The following is a 20637-nucleotide window of genomic DNA, read 5'->3' as shown; positions in this document are numbered from 1 at the left end:
TAGAACCCTACAGAATTTAGGAACTATGTGGTGGGAAGATTGCTTTTGTCACAGTACATCATAGTGTACCTTCAAACAGCAAACAGACCAACATGACTTCTGTGTAATTAGTTTGCTTAAGCCTCTAGTTCTAACATAGTTATAAGAATGAATGTGTAATAATATAGAACATCCACCTTATTTGATTCTTCTTAGTCAGTCTCTCATGAAATGTAAGTATTTTAAGTGTTTCTCTTTTACAACTGCCTATTTTATTTTTAGCACTGGAGTTATATAAAATGTTGTTCACAAATATTCTGTTTATATCAGTCCTGAAAGGACTTGGCAGACGTTTAAGTCACTAAGTACACATGGTAATTATCATTACAAATTATAACTGAATATATATAACCTGAGAACCATGTTTCAATTATACTGCAGGAAAAGGGACAGTGGAATTAATTACATTATGAAATTCTGAAAACTAAAATGCTATGATAGAAAAGAAAACAAAAAATGAGAAAGAGATAATTTTGAGTCATCCTTCTTTTAGTCTTTAATAATGTTTGTTAACTAGAGCTCAGCCATAACACAAGATAAGGAGGACTGTTTCTTTGGGAAAATTCCAAAAAGCAAAATTGTTGATAGTTAAGAATCTTTTCCAGGGTCTCTGAGTAGCAAAATCAAGAGAATTTGCAAATAAGAAGATAATTTTTTTAAGTAAGAAAGTAAGTGTCAAGTCTAACATTATATTTATACTATTATGACAGTAAAAAGCAAAGACTTAAATAGAATTTAAAAATTTATGCCAAAAATTATTCTAGAATAAAAATATCTTTTGTATTCTGGATTGATTAATGCATTCCATGAAACATCCTATTAAATGAATTTCTCTCCAACTATGGGATACAAAAAGTTTATGTTAAGATAAACAAAAACAATTAACAGTAATTTCAAAGTAATCTTCAGAAATTTACAAATAACATACAAATACTACTTTAGAAAATCCCCTCTAATTATCTGTTGAAATAAAATTTTACATTGATGATTTTGCTTCAGTGTTGTTTACTTATCTCAATCCATATCTTTCTGTGTAGTGGGTCTCCCTGATAGCAAGCACACCTCTAGAAATACTGGCAAACTGTTGGTGCCAAGGGTGACTTAAAACTGTCAAAGGTGGGATGGCAAATATTCTCAAGAGCACAGATATCATTGCTATCCTGACTGAACGCACTTCCTCTCCTAAAATGCAACTTTTGAAAGTGGCATCTGTACTTGCTTCAAACTCATTTCTCTCTCTCTCTCTCTTTTTTTTTTTACTACAATCAAGACAGAAGAATTGGATGACAACTGGCCTGGAAGAACTTACATACTTTTTGAGACAGGCCAAGTTAGTGCAATTTTTTTTTTTTTGAGAAAAATCAATTCTGGTAAAGTTCTCAGGAGAACAGGTTTATTCCAATCTTTCCAATGCTTTAGTCATAAATCTTGGTTTTTCAAAAAAACCAACAGATAATTTTTAAAGAAAAAAAATCTACACTTTAGCTTAAGATAAAGAATAGTAGCATGGAAATGCAACAAGGAGAAAAAGTATCCAAAGAACTGATTCATTTTAAAAACTGCTTATAAAATTAACAGTAGTTTAATTAAATACTGTCCTTTAAATACTGAAATAATTAAAATTAGAAAATGTAAATGGGAGCATCTTTCATTTTAATATGTCAAAAAGAAAAGAAAATCTTCAATTACATGCAGCTTTTAAGATTTTTTAAAATAAGAAAACTAGAGAAGTGTGTCTGATTGAAACTGAGACATTTTTCCTAAAATTAGGATATCCTAAAATTAGGATAGAATAAATATCCCTGTTATTCAATAGGGAAATGCTGTTTATTACCTAAGAACTTATCATTTTCAAGTAATTTTATAGACTCAAAGATGAAGTAGTGTAAAAGAACATTGTTGATATATCAATCAGATTGACCTTCAAAAATAGGATATATAACATCTCTCTAAGACAATACTAGCATATTCCTTTAATGAAGTATAATTAAATCTATGACTTAGAGCATCCATTTTCTTTAATAGTCAGTTTGTCCATTTGTCAGAAGTGAAATTTATGTGGCCTTCTGATTTATAGTAGTGAGGCAATCTTCACCTTAAAGCCAGAAGATCAACAAAGGTGTGCATTTTAGAGTTCTGTTTGCAAGATATTTCAGTATCACTTTCTACTGAGGCCAACTCTTACATCAGACTCTATTTTGCAAGAATGAACAAGAAAAGTTGTTCAATATCAGTCTATTTCTTAGCTGTTAGATTATGGATGTGTCTCATAAAGGTCATATATCCTGATTTTTTATATTCTTTCCAGTTCAGGTGTTTTCATCATCAAGACTGTATTTCTAATCAGAGGTCTTACTTCTATCCTAAGTCAAAGATATGTTTTCTTCACTAGAAATCTTCACTCCCATTTGCAGAACATAACAAGTCTTCTGCTATATCCCTCCATGACACTCTCTTTACGACAGTATTTCAGAATTCCAACTTGATTGAGCTAGTCAACACTTCTACAGTCTTTACTCTGAATCCAGCCTCCTCCCATGTTTCTTCATCTGCCTCTTTAGTTCCAATATTCCTAACATCATCTTTCCCACAAATATGTTGCTTACACAATATTTATACAAATATATTCAAAGTTTTTGTAGCCCTATTTTGTGTATGTAATTTCTATTCTCAAAATTGAACATGAATAATTTTTCTCTTCCTTCTTTTTTATGAACTTTTTATTTTGTATTGGGGTATAGCTGATTCACAATGTTGTGATAGTTTCAGGTTCTCTCTTCTTTATCTCACTTTCAAAAATATTTATTAGCACCTACTATGGAGTATAAGCATTGCATTATATACCAGAAGGGACATGGAGATGAATGAAGCACAGCTTCTACCTCAAAACACTTATGATCAATGCTATTCAGTTCAGTTCAGTCGCTCAGTTGTGTCCAACTCTTTGCAACCCCACGAATCACAGCACGCCAGGCCTCTCTGTCCATCACCAACTCCTGGAGTTCACCCAAACTCATGTCCATCAAGTCGGTGATGCCATCAGCCATCTCATCCTCTGTCGTCCCCTCCTCCTCCTGCCCCCAATCCCTCCCAGCATCAGAGTCTTTTCCAATGAGTCAAGAGGTGGCCAAAGTACTGGAGTTTCAGCCTCAGCATCAGTCCTTCCAATAAATACCCAGGGCTATTAGCAAGACATAAACATGGTACACAGGGGTATTTGAAAGAGGAAGAGATTCATTTGAGAGAATAAAATGAATCAGTTCTGGACCTTTGATCATGGATTTCTGATAATCTCTTCTGTTGCATGTACCCTTTCAAATGAGTCCTCTGTCATTTGTTTCATGATGCGGCATTTGAATGAAACCAGAACAGATTGCTTGGGCAAATTAACTAGCTTTGCAAAAGAGAACATTGTTAGTTCAAATAGAGAACTGACTACTCATGCTGGAGTTACTTATGCAAGAATCAGAGGTGCTCAGCTCCCAGCCTTACCTTGACCTGTGTTTCCAAACACAAAACCTGGACTGAAAATATTGAATCTAATTTTCAGGGTGCTGAGGCTGAATCATCTCTATTACACATGATTTTTCTCTGAATCATGTGTTGATTGCTCCCTTAGTACCCATTTTGCCTCATGTTTTCTGAAGTTTGAGCATTGATGAAATCAATTGTAAAAGTGGACATTTAACTCTCCTTTCTAACATTTGCACACTAGCATTACCTGGTATTTGCATACTTGTTAAAAGCTGCCATGAGAGCCTAGAACACATGCTTCCCTCTTTCTCTGCTCATCAGCGTCGCTGGGTTTAGAACTCTATTTTCTCTGAGTGTTGCTGAACCATGACTCATTCTATAAGGCGAGTCACACAGAGGGAGGGCACTGGGCGGTTTGGTGTCCTTTCCCCGCACCCTCCCAGGAGTCATGATGTCAAGTCAGATCATGCTTAAACTACCAGGTCTGCAACGCAGCACCCGTCGTTCTGTTCATCTACTCCTGGTATGAATTTCCAGACTCCCCTGACAATCAAAGCAGTGCTTTATGTAATGTGCTAAGGTGCAGTGAAGTGTGAGGGAATGAGAGGGCTTGATACACTGAAGCAGAAAGTCGGTTCATCTCAAGTAGCTTGGGGAGAAAAGAGGGAGGTGTTGATGACTGCTAGGTCTTCCCTGACCTACTAACCTCCCAGTAGCGATAAAACCAAACTTGGAGCCAACCCTCAAGGGGATATTGGTAAACACTGACAGACAGTTTTCTCAGGTATATGCAAGCAATATAATCAAATTTATATATATATATATCTCATACTTTTCAAAAACACACCTTAGTGACTGATGAAGAATATTCTCCAGATATTAGTTAATTTATTTGTTCCAAATTACTATTAAGGTTTTTCTCTTTTATTTTCTGGGAGGAGAGAATTCTTAGCAATTGAGCAAGGGACATATAAAGGTCATGCATAATCCTCACCGAAACATAGACTTAGAGGGTCCAAAAAAAAAAAATCAGGAAGACTGGCTTCCATGACTGATTATTGTCATCTATTCACTACAAACAAAAAAGATTTTATGAACTGTTTAGAAATCTTCTCTAAATGGAGATTTTAAAAAACCTCAAATAATTGGGATACACTGAAAGAAAAATATGATAATACAATGTGGTAGCATATTAGGAAAAAATTTGATAAGGTCTTGAAAAAAATATAGGATTATGAGAAAGGCTCAAGTGAAAAATACAATGCTATTAAATTATATTTACCGCTAGAAACAAGAGAGAGTAATTTTTACAAGTAGTTCTGAACTCTCCTTAGCTCAAATCTGTTGCATTAAGATTCAAATTCAAAACAATTTTTCAAAGTGTCAGTGGACCAAAAAGAAGAATTATATATATATACATGTGTGTGTGTGTGTGTGTGTGTGTGTGTGTGTGTGTGTGTGTGTATATATATATATATATATATATATATATATATATTAGTGTCTATGATGTAGTTCTGATTTTAACCCAAAATAAGACAATAAAGAAACGAGAATGATTTCCACAAGTGCATGGGAGGAATTTTCTGGAGGAACATACATGGGAGTAAATGCATATGCAAATTAATCTTAATTTTAAAATATTATATTATGTTAGATCAAGCCTTACTCTTCACAACTTGAAGTGTTTGTAGGCAATTAAAATTCCAAGGAATAAAATCATGGGTTTTATTTGTTGAGTCACTGGGTTTAATTAAAAGGAGTCAAGAGAAACCAAGTTTTCCTTAAATTTGGATTCATAATTACTGGCTTCAAACAATCACATTCCACTCTAAGATTCTGGCTGAAGAGCAAAGAAAGATACAAGGTAATTTTTTTATAGAAAGAACTACCTACAATTGCACATTTAAATAAACAACTGTATCTGGTACCTATCTTTTCTTCTAATTTGTAAAACATTTTAAGCTGTATTTAGCAATATCTGCTATAAGCAAGCAACCTTACCAAGGTTGAGAGGCTGTTCTTCATTATAAAGTCCAGGTAAGACAGCCCCCAATTAGGTTCAGATCCCCTTCTATTTACCAACAAGGCAAGTCACATATGATTGAAGCTAATACTCCAAACCTGCTTCAAAGGGTACAGAGAGCACACAGGACAAAGCAAACGTGACAAATACAAACCTCATGCCTTTTCTAGCAATTCTTGTCTTTCTCACTTTTTCTAGACCCAGATGCCCAACCTTTCGAAGGAAAACATTGCAAAGATCCCCATTTTCTGTCCTTGTCCATCGGCGCCGCCAGGTGCAGACACTTTGCGGTGAGGCCGTGTGCTTTTCTGCAGATCCACCCTGAATGCTAAATAACTGCTCTGCACACTCCTCTGCGGAGCTTGGGGAAATGGCAGCCAGAGCAATGAGTGGTTGGCATGGCAACAAGGAAAGGAAAATCTGCAACCTTTTGTATTGTTAGGCCAGCCTATTTATTTGCCTTGGGGGGTGGTGGGGCCGGCTTCAGTCACTTCACATGAGAAATGGTTCTGCACTATTTTGCTCTGTGTGCATTAATATATATTATGTATAATATACCATAGTTTAAATGGGATGGTGATTCCTACCATTAAATCTAAAATGTGGGAATGGAGGGAGGGGACTATGGGGTGAGAAAATGCAGATTCAAATTTTCTAAGATTAGAAAGGGAGAGAGAGAAGTGTAGAGGTATATTCAGATTTTTGCTTGTGACTGATGATAACCTTTTTCTCCACTATGCATTTCAATCTGAAATGTATAATTTCAGCAACAAAAAACTTAGATATCTAAGTATGTTCATGACTGGTCTGCTTGAATCAGGAGGATGTGAAAGGGCGCGCTGAGCTTTAGAAGGTGCATCTCCATTGGAAAGCTCTGGAAAAAGTGACTATGATAACCCTGAAGGGCCTTACAGATCTCAGTGCTTTGGTGGGAGCAGATCTGGAGAAATGCCCCAGAAATGCTGGAGAAACACTGCAACCCTTGGGAAATCAAGGGGTAGTTTACTGAAGGACTGACCTTTAATCTTCAAATTTACTCAAAAAGAGACCTGGTGGTGACTTGTGATAATCACAAAGGCACTTTACACTGTGACTGCTGTTTTTTTTTTTTTTTTTTTAACCAGTGTTCAAAGCATTGTACCTCAGAATAGTCAAAATCACTTAAAAAGTGTCATTTTAAATACTTCAAAGTTTTGGCATCTGTAAACATCTCAGAATTGCCTCCTTTCTTTCTCCATTCAAGCTGAAAACTGGGAATAAATTTGCCGTCATGCTGAAAGGCACATGGATATGACCGTTCTGCAATGGAAGAACTGTCTTTGGCTATGACTGGTTATTGTTGCTGCTGGGCATCTAGCTGCATGGGGCAGTGGAAGGAGCACGGCCCCATAAAGCAGAAGACCTGTGTGCTGGCTTTAGCCAAGTATCCTGGATGGGTCACTAAACCCATAAATAGGAGAAATATGAGAGGTCATCTTACAAGATAACATCTAGTTATCTTGATGTTGTCTTGTGTATTGCGTATTCAGTCACTCAGTTCTTTCTGACTCCTTGCAACTCCATGGACTGTAGCCCACCAGGGTCCTCTATTCATAGAATTTCCCAGGCAAGAATACTGGAGTGGGTTGCCATTTCCTACACTAGGGGATCTTCCTGACCCAGGGATTGAACCTGTGTCTCTTGCATCTCCTGCATTGGCAGGTGTATTCCTTCACCACTGTGCCACCTGGGAAGCCCAGATGTTATCTTGATATAAATTGTAACATGCATTTGAGCGCCACCTACAAATAAGAAGCCTAAATATGAGGCTCCTAATTATCACTCAGAGTTGAAACTCTATGGGGACTGAAATGCATTCTGTTTGCTTTCCTCAATAAGGATAAGGTGGAAAAGAGAAGAAGGGTTTATTACAAGCCTTTATTCTTATTAACCATGGTGGAAAATGATTTAAAAATGACTTGTTTCAGTATTATGTTGTATTCATTTATCAATAACAATAACTTTCCTAAGTGGCCCAATTTTTCATGGATTTTCTATGGTTTCTCTTCTGTTGTTTTAGGCTCCAGTGGCATGGCTTCTAAAAAGGACGCTTTAATAAGTAAATGTAAGAAGAATTCTTAAAGTATAAAGTTATGTGATACTAGGTGAGTATATAATTCTACCTACCTTTCTATGGATTAGCTTTAAATTGTAAGGAAAGAGACAAAAATCTAAGTTGTAAATTAAATATAAAGTGTTATTTCCTTCCAGTATTTTCTGTACAACCCCTCCTCGCTGCTTCCTCCCCCACCATCTTAGTGCATAAGATCAAAGGTAAGCTGACATGGCCTTGCACCTTCAAAAATTAAGAAGTTATTATGGTCCAGACATGAAGGTGAACACTGAAAGTGGTGGATGAGAGAGAATGAGGCAGACCTTTGGTTAAAGTAAGTGTCCTCTGATGAAGGAAAGAGGAGGGAGAGTTGATGATTGCAATTCATTTATTATGTGATCTTGTTTATAGAGATGAATAAACAATGTTGGGTAAAAGATTTATTTCTAAGAATGAAAGTAGAAGAAAAGGAAAGTAGAAGAAAGATCTTTGGCTTCGATCAGCCATGGTCTGGACATTGTAACAGATAGCTGAGGATGTCATGGGAAATGTTTCATGTTCACAAAATCCTGAAAAACATCCATATAGGAGAAATTGCAATATACTGATAGATTACATGAAATGATGAGATATCAAATAATCACCTCAAAATATAATGCCTGCTCAATCAATGGTCTCCATTATCAAAGGATAGCATTTTTAAAGATCATATCTAAGATTTAAGAATATTCCTTTTTTACTGGGGATGATTTTTGTTTGCAATTTGTGGAATAATTATATATAAGCCATCAATAATACAATTTATTTATTATTTTATTAAGCTAAAGTTTGGAGAGAAATTTAATTGCACATTAACTTATCACTGAAAAATCCTCTATAGGTATGCTGCTGCTGCTAAGTCGCTTCAGTCGTGTCCGACTCTGTGCGACCCCAGAGACGGCAACCCACCAGGCTCCCCCATCCCTGGGATTCTCCAGGCAAGAACACTGGAGTGGGTTGCCATTTCCTTCTCCAATGCATGAAAGTGAAAAGTGAAAGTGAAGTCGCTCAGTCGTGAGAAGATAACAATTTACATTTTTCCTCTCCTGCTGCTTTTCATACATGGATGATTGATGGATTCAATACTCAGTCTCTTCTTTCTGGAGGGAGGCTGGTTTAAAATTACATCATCGTTTGGATTGAAAACATCACTGTTTACAACCTTTGTCGCTATGAATATACATATAAAATTTACATAATCAGTCTCCCAAAGGTAATGTAATATTCATTTGATATATGCTAAGCTGAATTCAAAATTAACTCTGGATGGTCTTGAACCCACAATTTAAAGAACCATCTGTTAGTTTCTTTTTAATTTATGTTATTTTCTCAAAGAAGCTGGCAAGGCCACACTGACCTGACAAATAGATTTTTTTCTGATGCTCTCAAATACTTAATTAAGACTACTGAAAAAAATGAAATAGTGAGTGATTTTGGTTCTCTCCTGCTTGACCAAGCATACTACAAGTGATTTTTTTCTTGGGTATATAATAAGCCTCCATAATAGTCAGTGGGAGTCAACTGGTGAGAGTTCAAGAGGCAAAGTTAAGGCTTTTCAATAGCTTCCCCCATAAATTTGAAAAGAACTTTCTTCTTTTTGTATCATTCACTCAACTACTCACTCAACACACATTTGTTGAGTCCTTGAGGTATAATGTCAAGTGCTGTAGGGGACAATGATGAGAAAAATCTTGATTTCTCACATTATCTCCTTTATTCCCACAATCATTTTTTTCTAACATGTTCTCAACTCCTCATGCCTCAATCGCTTCAAAATTTTCCCAGTTAGTGCTCCTGATACCCAAGTCACACCCTCTTCAAATTGTATTACACTTGACTGTAGAAAAATAGTTCCTGATCGAGGGTGTCCTGTTGTCTATATGAATACCACTACCACCTCTGATAATCCCAATAACAATGGTACTTAATAGACAGTATTTCTTGAATCATTTACTTTATATACTCTACCTCATCTTCCCTATAACCATGAAAAGTAAAAACAGTATTTTTATTTCATTCTTATCCACAACTTCTTACTAATGGGACATGGGTGTCTATAGGGCACTGCACAGCTTTTCAAATCCTTGAGTTAGCTTGGACACTGCCACTCTCTTTTTTCTGTTCCACATACATTTCTACAGGGTATTTGCTTTTTTATCACAGCAACTTCGAAAAGACCCCAAAATCCCAGCTTCAAAAAGACAGGACATCATGAAGAAGAATGTGGTACGACCTAATCTTGAAACCAAACTATCTTAAATTAATAGTTCATGCAGTATTTGACAGCTATTGAATATCACAGAATTTCATCTGGGTATTTAAAAACACTCTGCCACACTTTTGTGCATCTGCTGTGGAACCTCAAGATGCTTCTGTACATGATTTGGGAACTTGGTTTGGAAACGACCCCTCTTCAACTTTGCCTTTCTATACTGTTCATGTGGCACTTAATGTTCTGTGTTCTGTATTGGAATTAACTGTACACACAGGTCTCATGTGTGCTACTAGATCAACTGCTCTGGGAAGTACAGAGCCCATTCTTTGCACTCGTCCTGGCACAGCTTATATGTAGAAAATGTTCAACAGTAGTTTGTTAAATGAAAAGAATCACACTGTATGTATGTATGTATGTATGTAATTTCAGTTATTTGAAATGCCTTTCATACTTTCCCATTAAAATTTAAATATATTTTTTGAACTGAGTGTACAGTGGATGTGTGGCTAACCAATTGACTGTAGAAAACTGACCCTTGAATAAGTAAGGGATGATCTTGAAGCAGACAGAGCCGTTCTTACTAGCAGTTTACTTACTGTTTTTGGAGTAGCATGGAGTAGCATTTGGACAGCAAATTACTGCCTTCAAATACATTAAATTCTGAATTACAGAGAAAGAACTATAGAGCAGACTAATGTGCTGCAGTCTGTGGGATAGCAAAGTGTCGGGCGTGACTGAGAGACTGAACTGAACTGAATGGTTCTCTAAGCCATTAATGACAATATCATCAACAAACCTGTGGTAGAAATCATACTTTAAGATTAAATTATATTCTGTTATCCTTTAAGCATCTGTATATTAGTTCTAAAAAGCTATCCAAAGAAGTATTAAATAGTTCCCGTGTATGCATGTGCTGGTTTCCTTTCTTTTTTCCTTTTTAAGGCTGGGAGACAGACTACATTTCTTCCTGCCCTAAAAAGTAAATGTGCTTCTTATCAATTAATCAGATTTAAGTCCAATATCATTCAAGAGAATCCCAGTTAGTGAAGTTTTTTTTTTTTTCAGTGATTTAAAATGCTGACAGTTATCAGCAACACACACACACACCAAGCCGTTTGTCTACTAAAATTAAGGTGGTAAATGGAAACTCTATGGTGGTCCAGAGGTTAGGACTCTGAGCTTTCACTGTGAGGGCCATGGGTTTGATCCCCAGTAGGAGAACTAAGATCCTGCAAGCTGCTGGGCACAGCCAAAAATAAATTAAAAATTAAAAAGGAGATAAGATTGAGAATATAACTGATCTGGGGGAATGTTAGGCTAGTTCCTATGATTTTTCTCTCCTTTCGGTGTCTATTTCCCTTGACTGACTAGCATCTCAGTCCTAGCACTAGAGAAAGATCAGTGCTGTAAACTAATTCACTTGAAGCGTAAACAGACTTCAAAGCACAAAGCAAGCACTGGTGACAGAAGAGCCCTTAGTTACCTGCTGTTTCTCTGTCAGTTGAGGTCAGTTCTCCGTTGATTCCGTTCTCTTTGGTATTTGAGTAGGTGCCCTGGGACCCATGTTCTCCAAAGGCGCCCTCTTCATCCTCTCTGTAGGGGAATCCATTGGCGCTTCTGACAAGTCCTTCCCCTGCCCCACCTTGATCCTTGATCTCCGGTGGGTGTGGTTGGGCGGATGCCTCTGTAAGTTGAGCTGAGGTCCAGTGAGGCGCCTTTGCTTCATCTTTCCGATCATCTGCCATTCTTCAATGTCCTGGGATGTTTCCTGTGATTGGAAGAAGAAAAATGGCAGCCATGACCTTGGAGAAAGATTATCTGAAGTACTAAAATAGGGAAAATTGACAGCAAACTCACCAGCAACTGATGGTCAATAAAACACATTCAATAACCCACTTTTAATATCAAGAGGTAGCTACTGTTAACACCTTAGTTTTTAACAGATCTTTTCTGGAATATCTATTTTTTTTTTCATATAAGATCACCATTAGTTTCATATACTCTATTTTTTAAAACTAGTGTTTGGCATTTAAGGACATATCTGAGCTAACTTTCATTGACATATGACACTGACTCAACAAGGAAAATGGGGAAAATCTGTAATATGAGAAAACTGGATAGAAAACAGTAGGGAAAAGAATGGCTCAGGGGACATGCTGGATTATGGAAGATTATTCCAAATACTCTTTAAAACCACAACTCTCTGTGAAATCTAGAAAAGACAATGGTCAGTATATTAGTCCTTTCAATTTAAAAGATGTTTAATTCAAACCAGAGGAAGATATATCTTTCTGGATACTGAATATTAAGAGAAAGAGAGTTTTGACTTAATTTTTCAGCAAACTTTTCTAAGCTCTATCTATAGATTAAAAGGGGAATGGCATTTTCTCTTGGTATAAATCTTACATAGAGAATAAATATAATATTAGGCCTATGTCACAACTTACAGTATTATGTCACAATTAAGTCAATTCAGTTAAGTCATTAATATTCATTAGGTGGCCATAAATTATAGTAAAGTTTGAATAAGTCATGGAGTAGGTATTCTGCATGTGTTAATAAGGAAACAGTAGGTACAGCACAGCCTTCACTTATATACTGAAGCCACTAAATTTACAGATCTAGTTGACAAGAAGTGATACATCACTGTTCTGAAATGCTGTTGCCAGCAATGTGGCTTCACTGATGGTCTATTGTCCCCACCCTGATGATGACATAGACAATCAGAATCTCTGATGGAAGCTAAGAACATTTTCCTTTTTTTTTTTTTCCCCAAAATAGTAACTCAACCCAAACCCTCCAAATAAACAAACAAAAAGTCTATGAAAACAAATCCAGTTCTAGCTACCACGTTCTGTTTAGAGACATCACAAATAAATAAAGCTGTCACGAAAGTAAGCTTTCTATCAGATTTCTAGCAAGAATCTTATTATTATTATTTTACTGAATTTCAATGCTACTCTAAGGTCCCTATTCTCATTTTCTGTTCATACCAAGAACTACACGAGTTAACTCATTTGAACTAATTTGACAACGCCAAAGCCCCTCCCCACACCCCCACAATTGCTTCCCATAAGGGTTATACTTATCTTCCCTATGAGTATTTAAACAGGATTTAAGCAATTTAGCTTTTAAAACATTGATTGAAGGGCTTCTGAATAAATCAAAGTGCATCCCCACATCACTGACAATGTATAAAGAACTGCGTGCATGCAAGAGTATCTTTATCTGTAAAATGAGAACAACGATGCCTAGTTTATTGCTTTGTTGCAAATTTAAACAAAGTAAGGACTCAGCACAGCCCGCAACAAGCTCAATAAATAGTAGTTTCTACCTTTGCCATTGTTATTATAATAATACTAACAGTCATCATACCACCACTCATTACATATGAAATACTTTCAGTAGTTTTTCTGGAATTGTTGGCATACGAAGAGGAGCCTGAAAACCTGGTAAGTCCAATAATAAGAGTGACTTACAAATTTCTGCCCATGTATCACAGAGAAATGGTTGAACGTTCCAAGACAGGCATAGCCAATGTTTGGGACAGGAGAGCCTAATGGGAGGAGTGTGTCCTAAGAACTAACCACTCCATGTGTACATCTGAAAACAGAATCCTTTATAAAGATGGTTCTGCAATGTTCTAGATCCCACTCCGCCGCTGTATTCTAGTCAAATAAGAAAGGACCTAAATTGGGAGTCTGAGGACTGTGTTTCTTCTGAGTTGTTCCGGCATCTCCGTATGTCTAATGGGCTGAAAAAATGATCTACATTCAAACTGTGACCTTGATCACAATATTTTATTGCTAGTGAGACTGTTGGCTTAGCATCCTTACCTTTACATGCCTTGATTTCTCTACTTTTTCTGTACCAGAACAGCTTAAATAAGATCCCCACATTCTTAAATGGGCCAAACTATTGTTTTTGTGCAGAGTGAACACTTATAAATAGAAAAACTTTCCCACAAAGAAGTACATGACTTGTTAATATTGCTTTTAAAAAGATTAACAGGTTTCCTATTTTTAGGGCAATTTCATATTTACAGAAACATTTGAACAGATAATATAGAGTTCCTATGTATCTTCTGCACTCAAATTCTCCTGTCATTAACATATTAGTGTGATTCATTTGCTATAATTAATGAAACAGTACTGATGCATTATTATTAACTAAAGTTCATAGTTTAGATTCCCTTAGTTTTTACCTAATCTTTTCTTTGGTTCTAGAATCTCATCTAAGATTCTACATTACATTTAGTTCCATGTCTCTTCAGGTTCCTTCAGGCTGTGAGAGGTTCTCAGACTTTCTTTGTTGTGGATGACCTTAAAAAATACTGGCCAGGTATATTACAGATGTCTCTCTGTTGAAATCTGTCTGACATTTTTTCATGGTTAGTCTTCGATTACATTTTTGGGAGAAAGACCACTAGCAGTAAAGTGTTCAAATAAGCTTGGGCAATGCTGAGTTACATGGGCATGTATAATACAAGTTTCCTGACAGCTTTTGCTCTTTTACTGCACACGGCAATCTCAGTGTAGGGCACTGGTGTGCGAAGCATCCCAAGTAATTGGCTACAGAACCTTCATTTGATGCTACATTTATTAACATCTCTAAAAGGATTTGGAAAATACTTAGATTTGCATTTCAGTCCATGTTTACCTCTGGGAGTTCTTGCCACAGACATTCAAAGGACATAAAATAATATGAGCACCCACAACTCCCAGCAAAATGTCACAAGTTTTCCCCCAGAGAGAGGTGGAAAAGATTTCTCAGTGGCTAAAAATCTTCATCTTGAACCTAAAAATCCAACACTGAAATGAGCAGTGTGTTACTTGATAATCATCCATTTAAAACATTATGATAATTTGTTTTCAAGAGAACAGGTATGCAAAAGTGAATTCCTTAGTCTTTAATACTTTCAAGTTTTTAATTCTTTCTTTATAGTTAGTCGAAAACTAACGTTGGAAGAAAGGCAAGGCTGGCTACACTGACTTCAATTGCTATTAGATGTACAAATAAAGTGAATTTATTATCTAAAATGCATCATCTGGATTCCTGATGAGACTATTCAGATAATACTCCTTCAAACATAGGTAATTAGTCATATTTCACTTTCTAATTTGTTGGGCTTTTGAAACATACAGAGCCTAACTATCTATTAAGTGACAAGCATTTGAGGAGATTTCAAGCTAGAACTGGCATTGCTCTGGCAAAACTTTTTTGACAGAAAATATGATTTGGAAAGATATGTTTCAGTTTTAATGAAAAGCATCTGGAATCAGAGGAGACATTATTTAGACCTACTCCCTTAAAATAACAACATGATATTATTAAAATACCACCCATTCATGATAAATTTCACTTAAACACCCAATCAGTGTTTGGGGATCACAGATAATCTCTACTCTTCAGAATGGTGTTAGAACATAGTTAAAAGTTATCACAACTTCCTTTAATTTCTTCTTCCTGATGTATAGTATTACTTTTACCTGAATCTCTGAAAACCATGCTTGTGGAATTAAAGGTGATAAGAAAACTGAGAGAAAGGCAAATCCTCTCCAAGTCTATAAAAGAAATTTGTGAGGTAGCAGGAATTGTAACATCCCATTCCTACTGTGTAAAGGGAAAAACTCTCCTCTCTCCATATTGCAAAAGATCACATAACCTCCTGCTCCTAAGCACTGAACAGCTAGACATCTGCTGCCCAATCTTCTGGATGGATAAAGCAAGCTGAGAAGCTACCGGAACTCTCCACCTTCTCCTCTTCCCAAAAGCCTAGCTTGATAACATGAGCAAGGAAATTCCCAAGTTTTTAAAAACAGTACTAAGTCCAAGGCATTGAGTTATAATTCATAATATGTTGCAATGAGATCTTAGCTGTTAGGGCTAAGCATGAATGACAACATGAATGAGGATATAGATATCTGTAACACGGATTTTTAAAAAGAAATCCAAGAAGTTCCAATACAACATGAATGAGGATATAGATATCTGTAATACGGATTTTTAAAAAGAAATCCAAGAAGTTCCAATATCTATTTTGTATGAGAATGAAATATTTCACTTGACTCTATCATATCATGGCTATTATGTGACATAATGCAGGGCCCCAGTATTCTTCCCAATTAAGACATACCATTGGAAAAAATGTCAAGAGAAGATCTTGTGCCACCAGAAATATTGTTATAGACTTGAGTGGTGAGCTTCAATCTCTGCTACCTCTTATTATTAAACAATTTCCTCTTGATATTTGAAAGTTCTCTAAGGACAGATATTTCTTATTTCATCAAAATGCCAGCTGTTAAAATTCCAGTTCTTCCAGTTTTCTAAGCCTTATAAGGCTTAGACCTGGATTTCTCAATCTAATGCTCCTTGGTAAGAACATGCATGATTTTTTCACACCAGCTGTTGAATCCACTGATCATGGCTATACTCTCTGATTCATTCCACTGATGGATAAATATGAAAAAAGAATCTTTGAAAGTTTTAGTCACTCAGCCATGTCCAACTCTTTGTGACACCATGGACTATAGTCACCAGGCTCCTCTGTCTATGGGATTTTTCCAGGCAAGAACACTGGAGGGGGTACCATTTCCTTCTCCAGAGGATCTTCCCAACCCAGGGATCGAACCCGGGTCTCCTGCATTGCAGGCAGATTCTTTATTGTCTAAGCCATGTGTAGGCTGCAAACATTTGTTGAATGTTAAATTATTTAACACCTCCAGATTGGTTCTGTCAGCTATGGGTATTTGGCCAACAGTAGCTCAACTAGTTGCAGGTGACGTGAGTTCAATTCCTGGGTCAGGAAGATCCCCTGGAGAAGGAAATGGAAACCCACTCCAGTATTCTTGCCTTGAGAATCCCAAGGACAGAGACATCTGGCTGGCTACAGTTCATGGTGTCACAAACAGCCAGACGTACACACACACAAACCCAATCAATGAGAGAAGATTCATTCTGAAACCTAATTTTCAGGCATGACAGAACAGAGATTTAAGTTCTAACTCCATTGAGAGCATACGAAAAATAACATCAAGCAGAACAAACTTCTAGACCCAAATAAGACTTTGCATACATAATAGTGACTGTGCAACACACAGGTTTAGAAATACCTTTAAGAGAAAAAAGCTTTAAAATCATGAAGCTAAAATGGCCTTTGGTGATGATCATCCATTCCATTGTAATTTGAAGTGTTTCCAGCCAAAATCAGCCTACAGTGCAGGAGACACAGGAGATGTGGGTTTGATCCCTGGGTCACTAAGATCCCCTGGAGAAGGAAATGGCAACCCACTCCAGTATTCTTGCCTGGAGAATTCCATGGACACAGGAGCCTGGCAGGCTACAGTCCATAGGGTCGCAAAGAGTCGAATATGACTGAGAACATGGCACATCTGCATCCCAGAAAGTGAGAATTTCTGGTTTTAGGGCTTGGAAATTGGTATTTTAACAGATTTAACAAGTTATTCTGACATACTGAAGTTTGAAGATTGGTACTTTCAGGCAAACCTGCCGCATAGGACCTCAGAAAAGAGTGGGGAGTGACAGAAATACATACAAGAAATACTCCTATAGAATAACTGGAGTAAAGCATTAAAGCAATTATCTTGATAGCTCAAGGTGATCAATCTCACAAACAGAAGCTGAGTCTTTCACTGCCTTAACCCAAGATATTTATGAACGATGGGATGGAGTTCAGTGAGTGCTTTCAGTGAGCTTCTTGGGAACATGCCAGTTCTCTGTTGTGTCTAATCCTACTTGAAGGAAGCAGAAATATTTCAGAAGAATGTTTAAAGTTACCCATTGTCTGTGCTTAAAAAAAAAAAACCTACTGCATACTGTGAAAACAGAGACTAGTCCTTGGCCAGTTTATCAACATCTTCAAGATGCCTTTAGAATATTTATTTTAGGTACTTCTTGGCATTCATTAATGGTTTAGGACAAAAGTACACTTGCCTGAAGTATCTTAAATCTAGTTATAATCTTCTTTATCTGTTAGATCAATTTGGAGATGGATGTGCGGTAGCAGGCATGGTGTGTACATGTGATGGTTTGAACTAGCAAAGCCCTCAAAGAAGTAACTAAATGATTTAATATCTAGATAGTTGACATGCGTGCTGAAAACGTCATTTAGTAAAGTATAACTTTTCCTCTTGGGATTCCCATAAAACCACAAATCTCACTGTTTTTCTTTGGATTACAACATTAGAAAGATCACAAAGCACAGAAATAGTCCCTGATTATAGTTATTACCAGGCACCATTAAATACTCTAAAAAATTGGCAAAGGGAGAAACAAAGAAAGCTTGGAAAATCTAAAGGAAAAATATATTGTGTGCCAGACAGACATGTCTCCATTTTCATAATGCACTTGGCATGAACAGTTCTAGGAAGTTTTCTGTGATACATTCTGCCCTGTCATCATGCAATGTGCCAGTTCAATAAAAACACTGAATTATAGTTTTGTACTGATAGATATCCAAGGATGAACAAAGAATAAAACAACCAGTTATATAATAAAATTAAGCTTATGAATATTGTTTCCCCTTTCCATGCAGGCACAATTACGCCTTACACTATTAACTATCCATGTCAGTACTACAAAACAGAAACTTCTGTTTTGGCCCCTAAAAATAGAAATTTATGTAGAATCCATATCTCTACTTCCAAGTGTTGAGGAGTTCTAAGCTTAAGCAGTTGTTGACTAACTGACTATAACTCTATATATTTTCTCTTCATCTCTGTACAAAAATTAAAAAAAAAATTAAGAAAAAAATTAAGATGACATGAATATCTGAAAATCCAAATAATTGTTTCATGTCTTCTCTGCTCTTTTCAGATTGATTGTAAAATACCAATAAGGATGATTCATCCTTTTATTTTTTTCAGGATGATTCATTCTTCATCACACACCATGACTAATAAACAATTCACATCAAGAGAGCTGGTGAAGGCATCATTATTTCTGATGATAATGAACGCAGAGTACACAACAAGCCAGTGCTAGGGCACTGGTAGAATCAGATAAGGTAAAACAGGTAAAGCAGAGTTCCAGGCAAGTTGAAAGTACCCAACAAATGTTACCTGTTATTTGTTGTTATTATTTTGTGGCTCTTATTTAAAAACTTTTAGCAATAGGATTCAATGTACAGTTTGCTACATATTGAAAAACTGAGGCCGGAGAGAGAGTAAATTATTTGACCAAGTTAGATTCTTCCAGGGAGATCTGGAATGAGAAGCCAAACCTACTACATCCATTCCACTGCTAGATCTTTCACCAAGCAGTCAAACTGGTGGAATGAGGTACAGGAAAAGGAGGCAATCCAGATAAGGACTCTAACTTCATATACCCATTCCACTGAAAACAATCTATTACATTAAACTGGGTAAGGAGCTTTATGAAACTATGGTATACAATCTATATTTCACTGTTGTATATATTTCTGAACTTCAGTTCAATTCAGTTCAGTCGCTCAGTCGTGTCCGACTCTTTGCGACCCCATGAATCGCAGCATGCCAGGCCTCCCTGCCCATCACCAACTCCCGGAGTTCACTCAAACTCACGTCCATCAAGTCAGTGATGCCATCCAGCCATCTCATCCTCTGTCATCCCCTTCTCCTCCTGCCCCCAATCCCTCCCAGCATCAGAGTCTTTTCCAATGAGTCAACTCTTCGATGAGGTGGCCAAAGTACTGGAGTTTCAGCTTTAGCATCATTTCTTCCAAAGAAATCCCAAGGCTGATCTCCTTCAGAATGGACTGATTGGATCTCCTTGCAGTCCAAGACTCTCAAGAGTCTTCTCCAACACCACAGTTCAAAAGCATCAATTCTTCGGAGCTCAGCTTTCTTCACAGTCCAACTCTCACATCCATACATGACCACTGGAAAAACCATAGCCTTGACTAGACGAACCTTTGTTGGCAAAGTAATGTCTTTGCTTTTGAATATGCTATCTAGGTTGGTCATAACTTTCCTTCCAAGGAGTAAGCGTCTTTTAATTTCATGGCTGCAGTCACCACCTGCAGTGATTTTGGAGCCCCGAAAAATAAAGTCTGACACTGTTTCCACTGTTGCCCCATCTATTTCCCATGAAGTGATGGGACCAGATGCCAAAGAACCAATAAATATACATATCAGAAATGAATAGTATTTAAATTAAATTTTAAATTAAATAGTATTTAAATTAAAGCTCTGAAGCTTCAGCTTCTACTGATGATATCTCACTAAGGACCTACATACTAGAGATACAGTGAGATAAGTAATAGATTTCTAATCAGAAAATCAGGATTGAATGCTGGCTTTCTCATTTACTAGGTGTTCAAACTTAGACATGAACAAAATCTGAGCATTACTTTCATAAGCATCAGGTCACTGAACAGATAAATTTTGACCCCTACATCAGTAATTTTCTTTTACCATATAAAGAGAAATTCAGTCACAATAAGTTTAATAAAATCTTCCTTAGACATAAATTTAAGTACTAGGATAAAAGTTTAAGAGGCAAATTGTCACTTGGAATTTGACAAATAACAATTTTGTTTCAAACTTTTTCTGCTTGAAATCTGATTCCAGACCTGTAAGACTTTGTCCAGTGTCACATAATAACACACTGTAAATCTCCTTTGGGTGCAAATCTAAGGACTGTTCTGTAGAATTCCAGATTGTCATAAGTATTTACTGGCACCATTACCAAATGAAGATCCTTTAGTTCTAGGCACCTGAGGACCACCTTACAGGAAAGGCACTGGTTGTGCAT

General features: G+C 36.6%; 1 protein-coding gene across 44 annotated transcripts in view; it reads right to left on the bottom strand.

Annotated features, from left to right (window-relative positions):
- Nucleotides 1-20637, bottom strand: part of MAP2 (microtubule associated protein 2) — a 298686-nt gene that overhangs the window by 64499 nt on the left and 213550 nt on the right. For all 44 annotated transcript variants that reach the window (XM_010802225.4, XM_024998329.2, XM_024998302.2 and 41 more), the window contains one exon: nucleotides 11369-11653. In XM_010802225.4, the coding sequence (XP_010800527.1) occupies nucleotides 11369-11630 (262 nt within the window). In that variant the 5' untranslated portion in view covers nucleotides 11631-11653. The remainder of the gene's footprint in view (nucleotides 1-11368; nucleotides 11654-20637) is intronic.

Source organism: Bos taurus, chromosome 2 (assembly GCF_002263795.3).
Source record: "Bos taurus isolate L1 Dominette 01449 registration number 42190680 breed Hereford chromosome 2, ARS-UCD2.0, whole genome shotgun sequence".
Taxonomy (NCBI): Eukaryota; Metazoa; Chordata; class Mammalia; order Artiodactyla; family Bovidae; genus Bos; species Bos taurus.
This window is presented reverse-complemented; position numbering and strand designations above follow the sequence as displayed.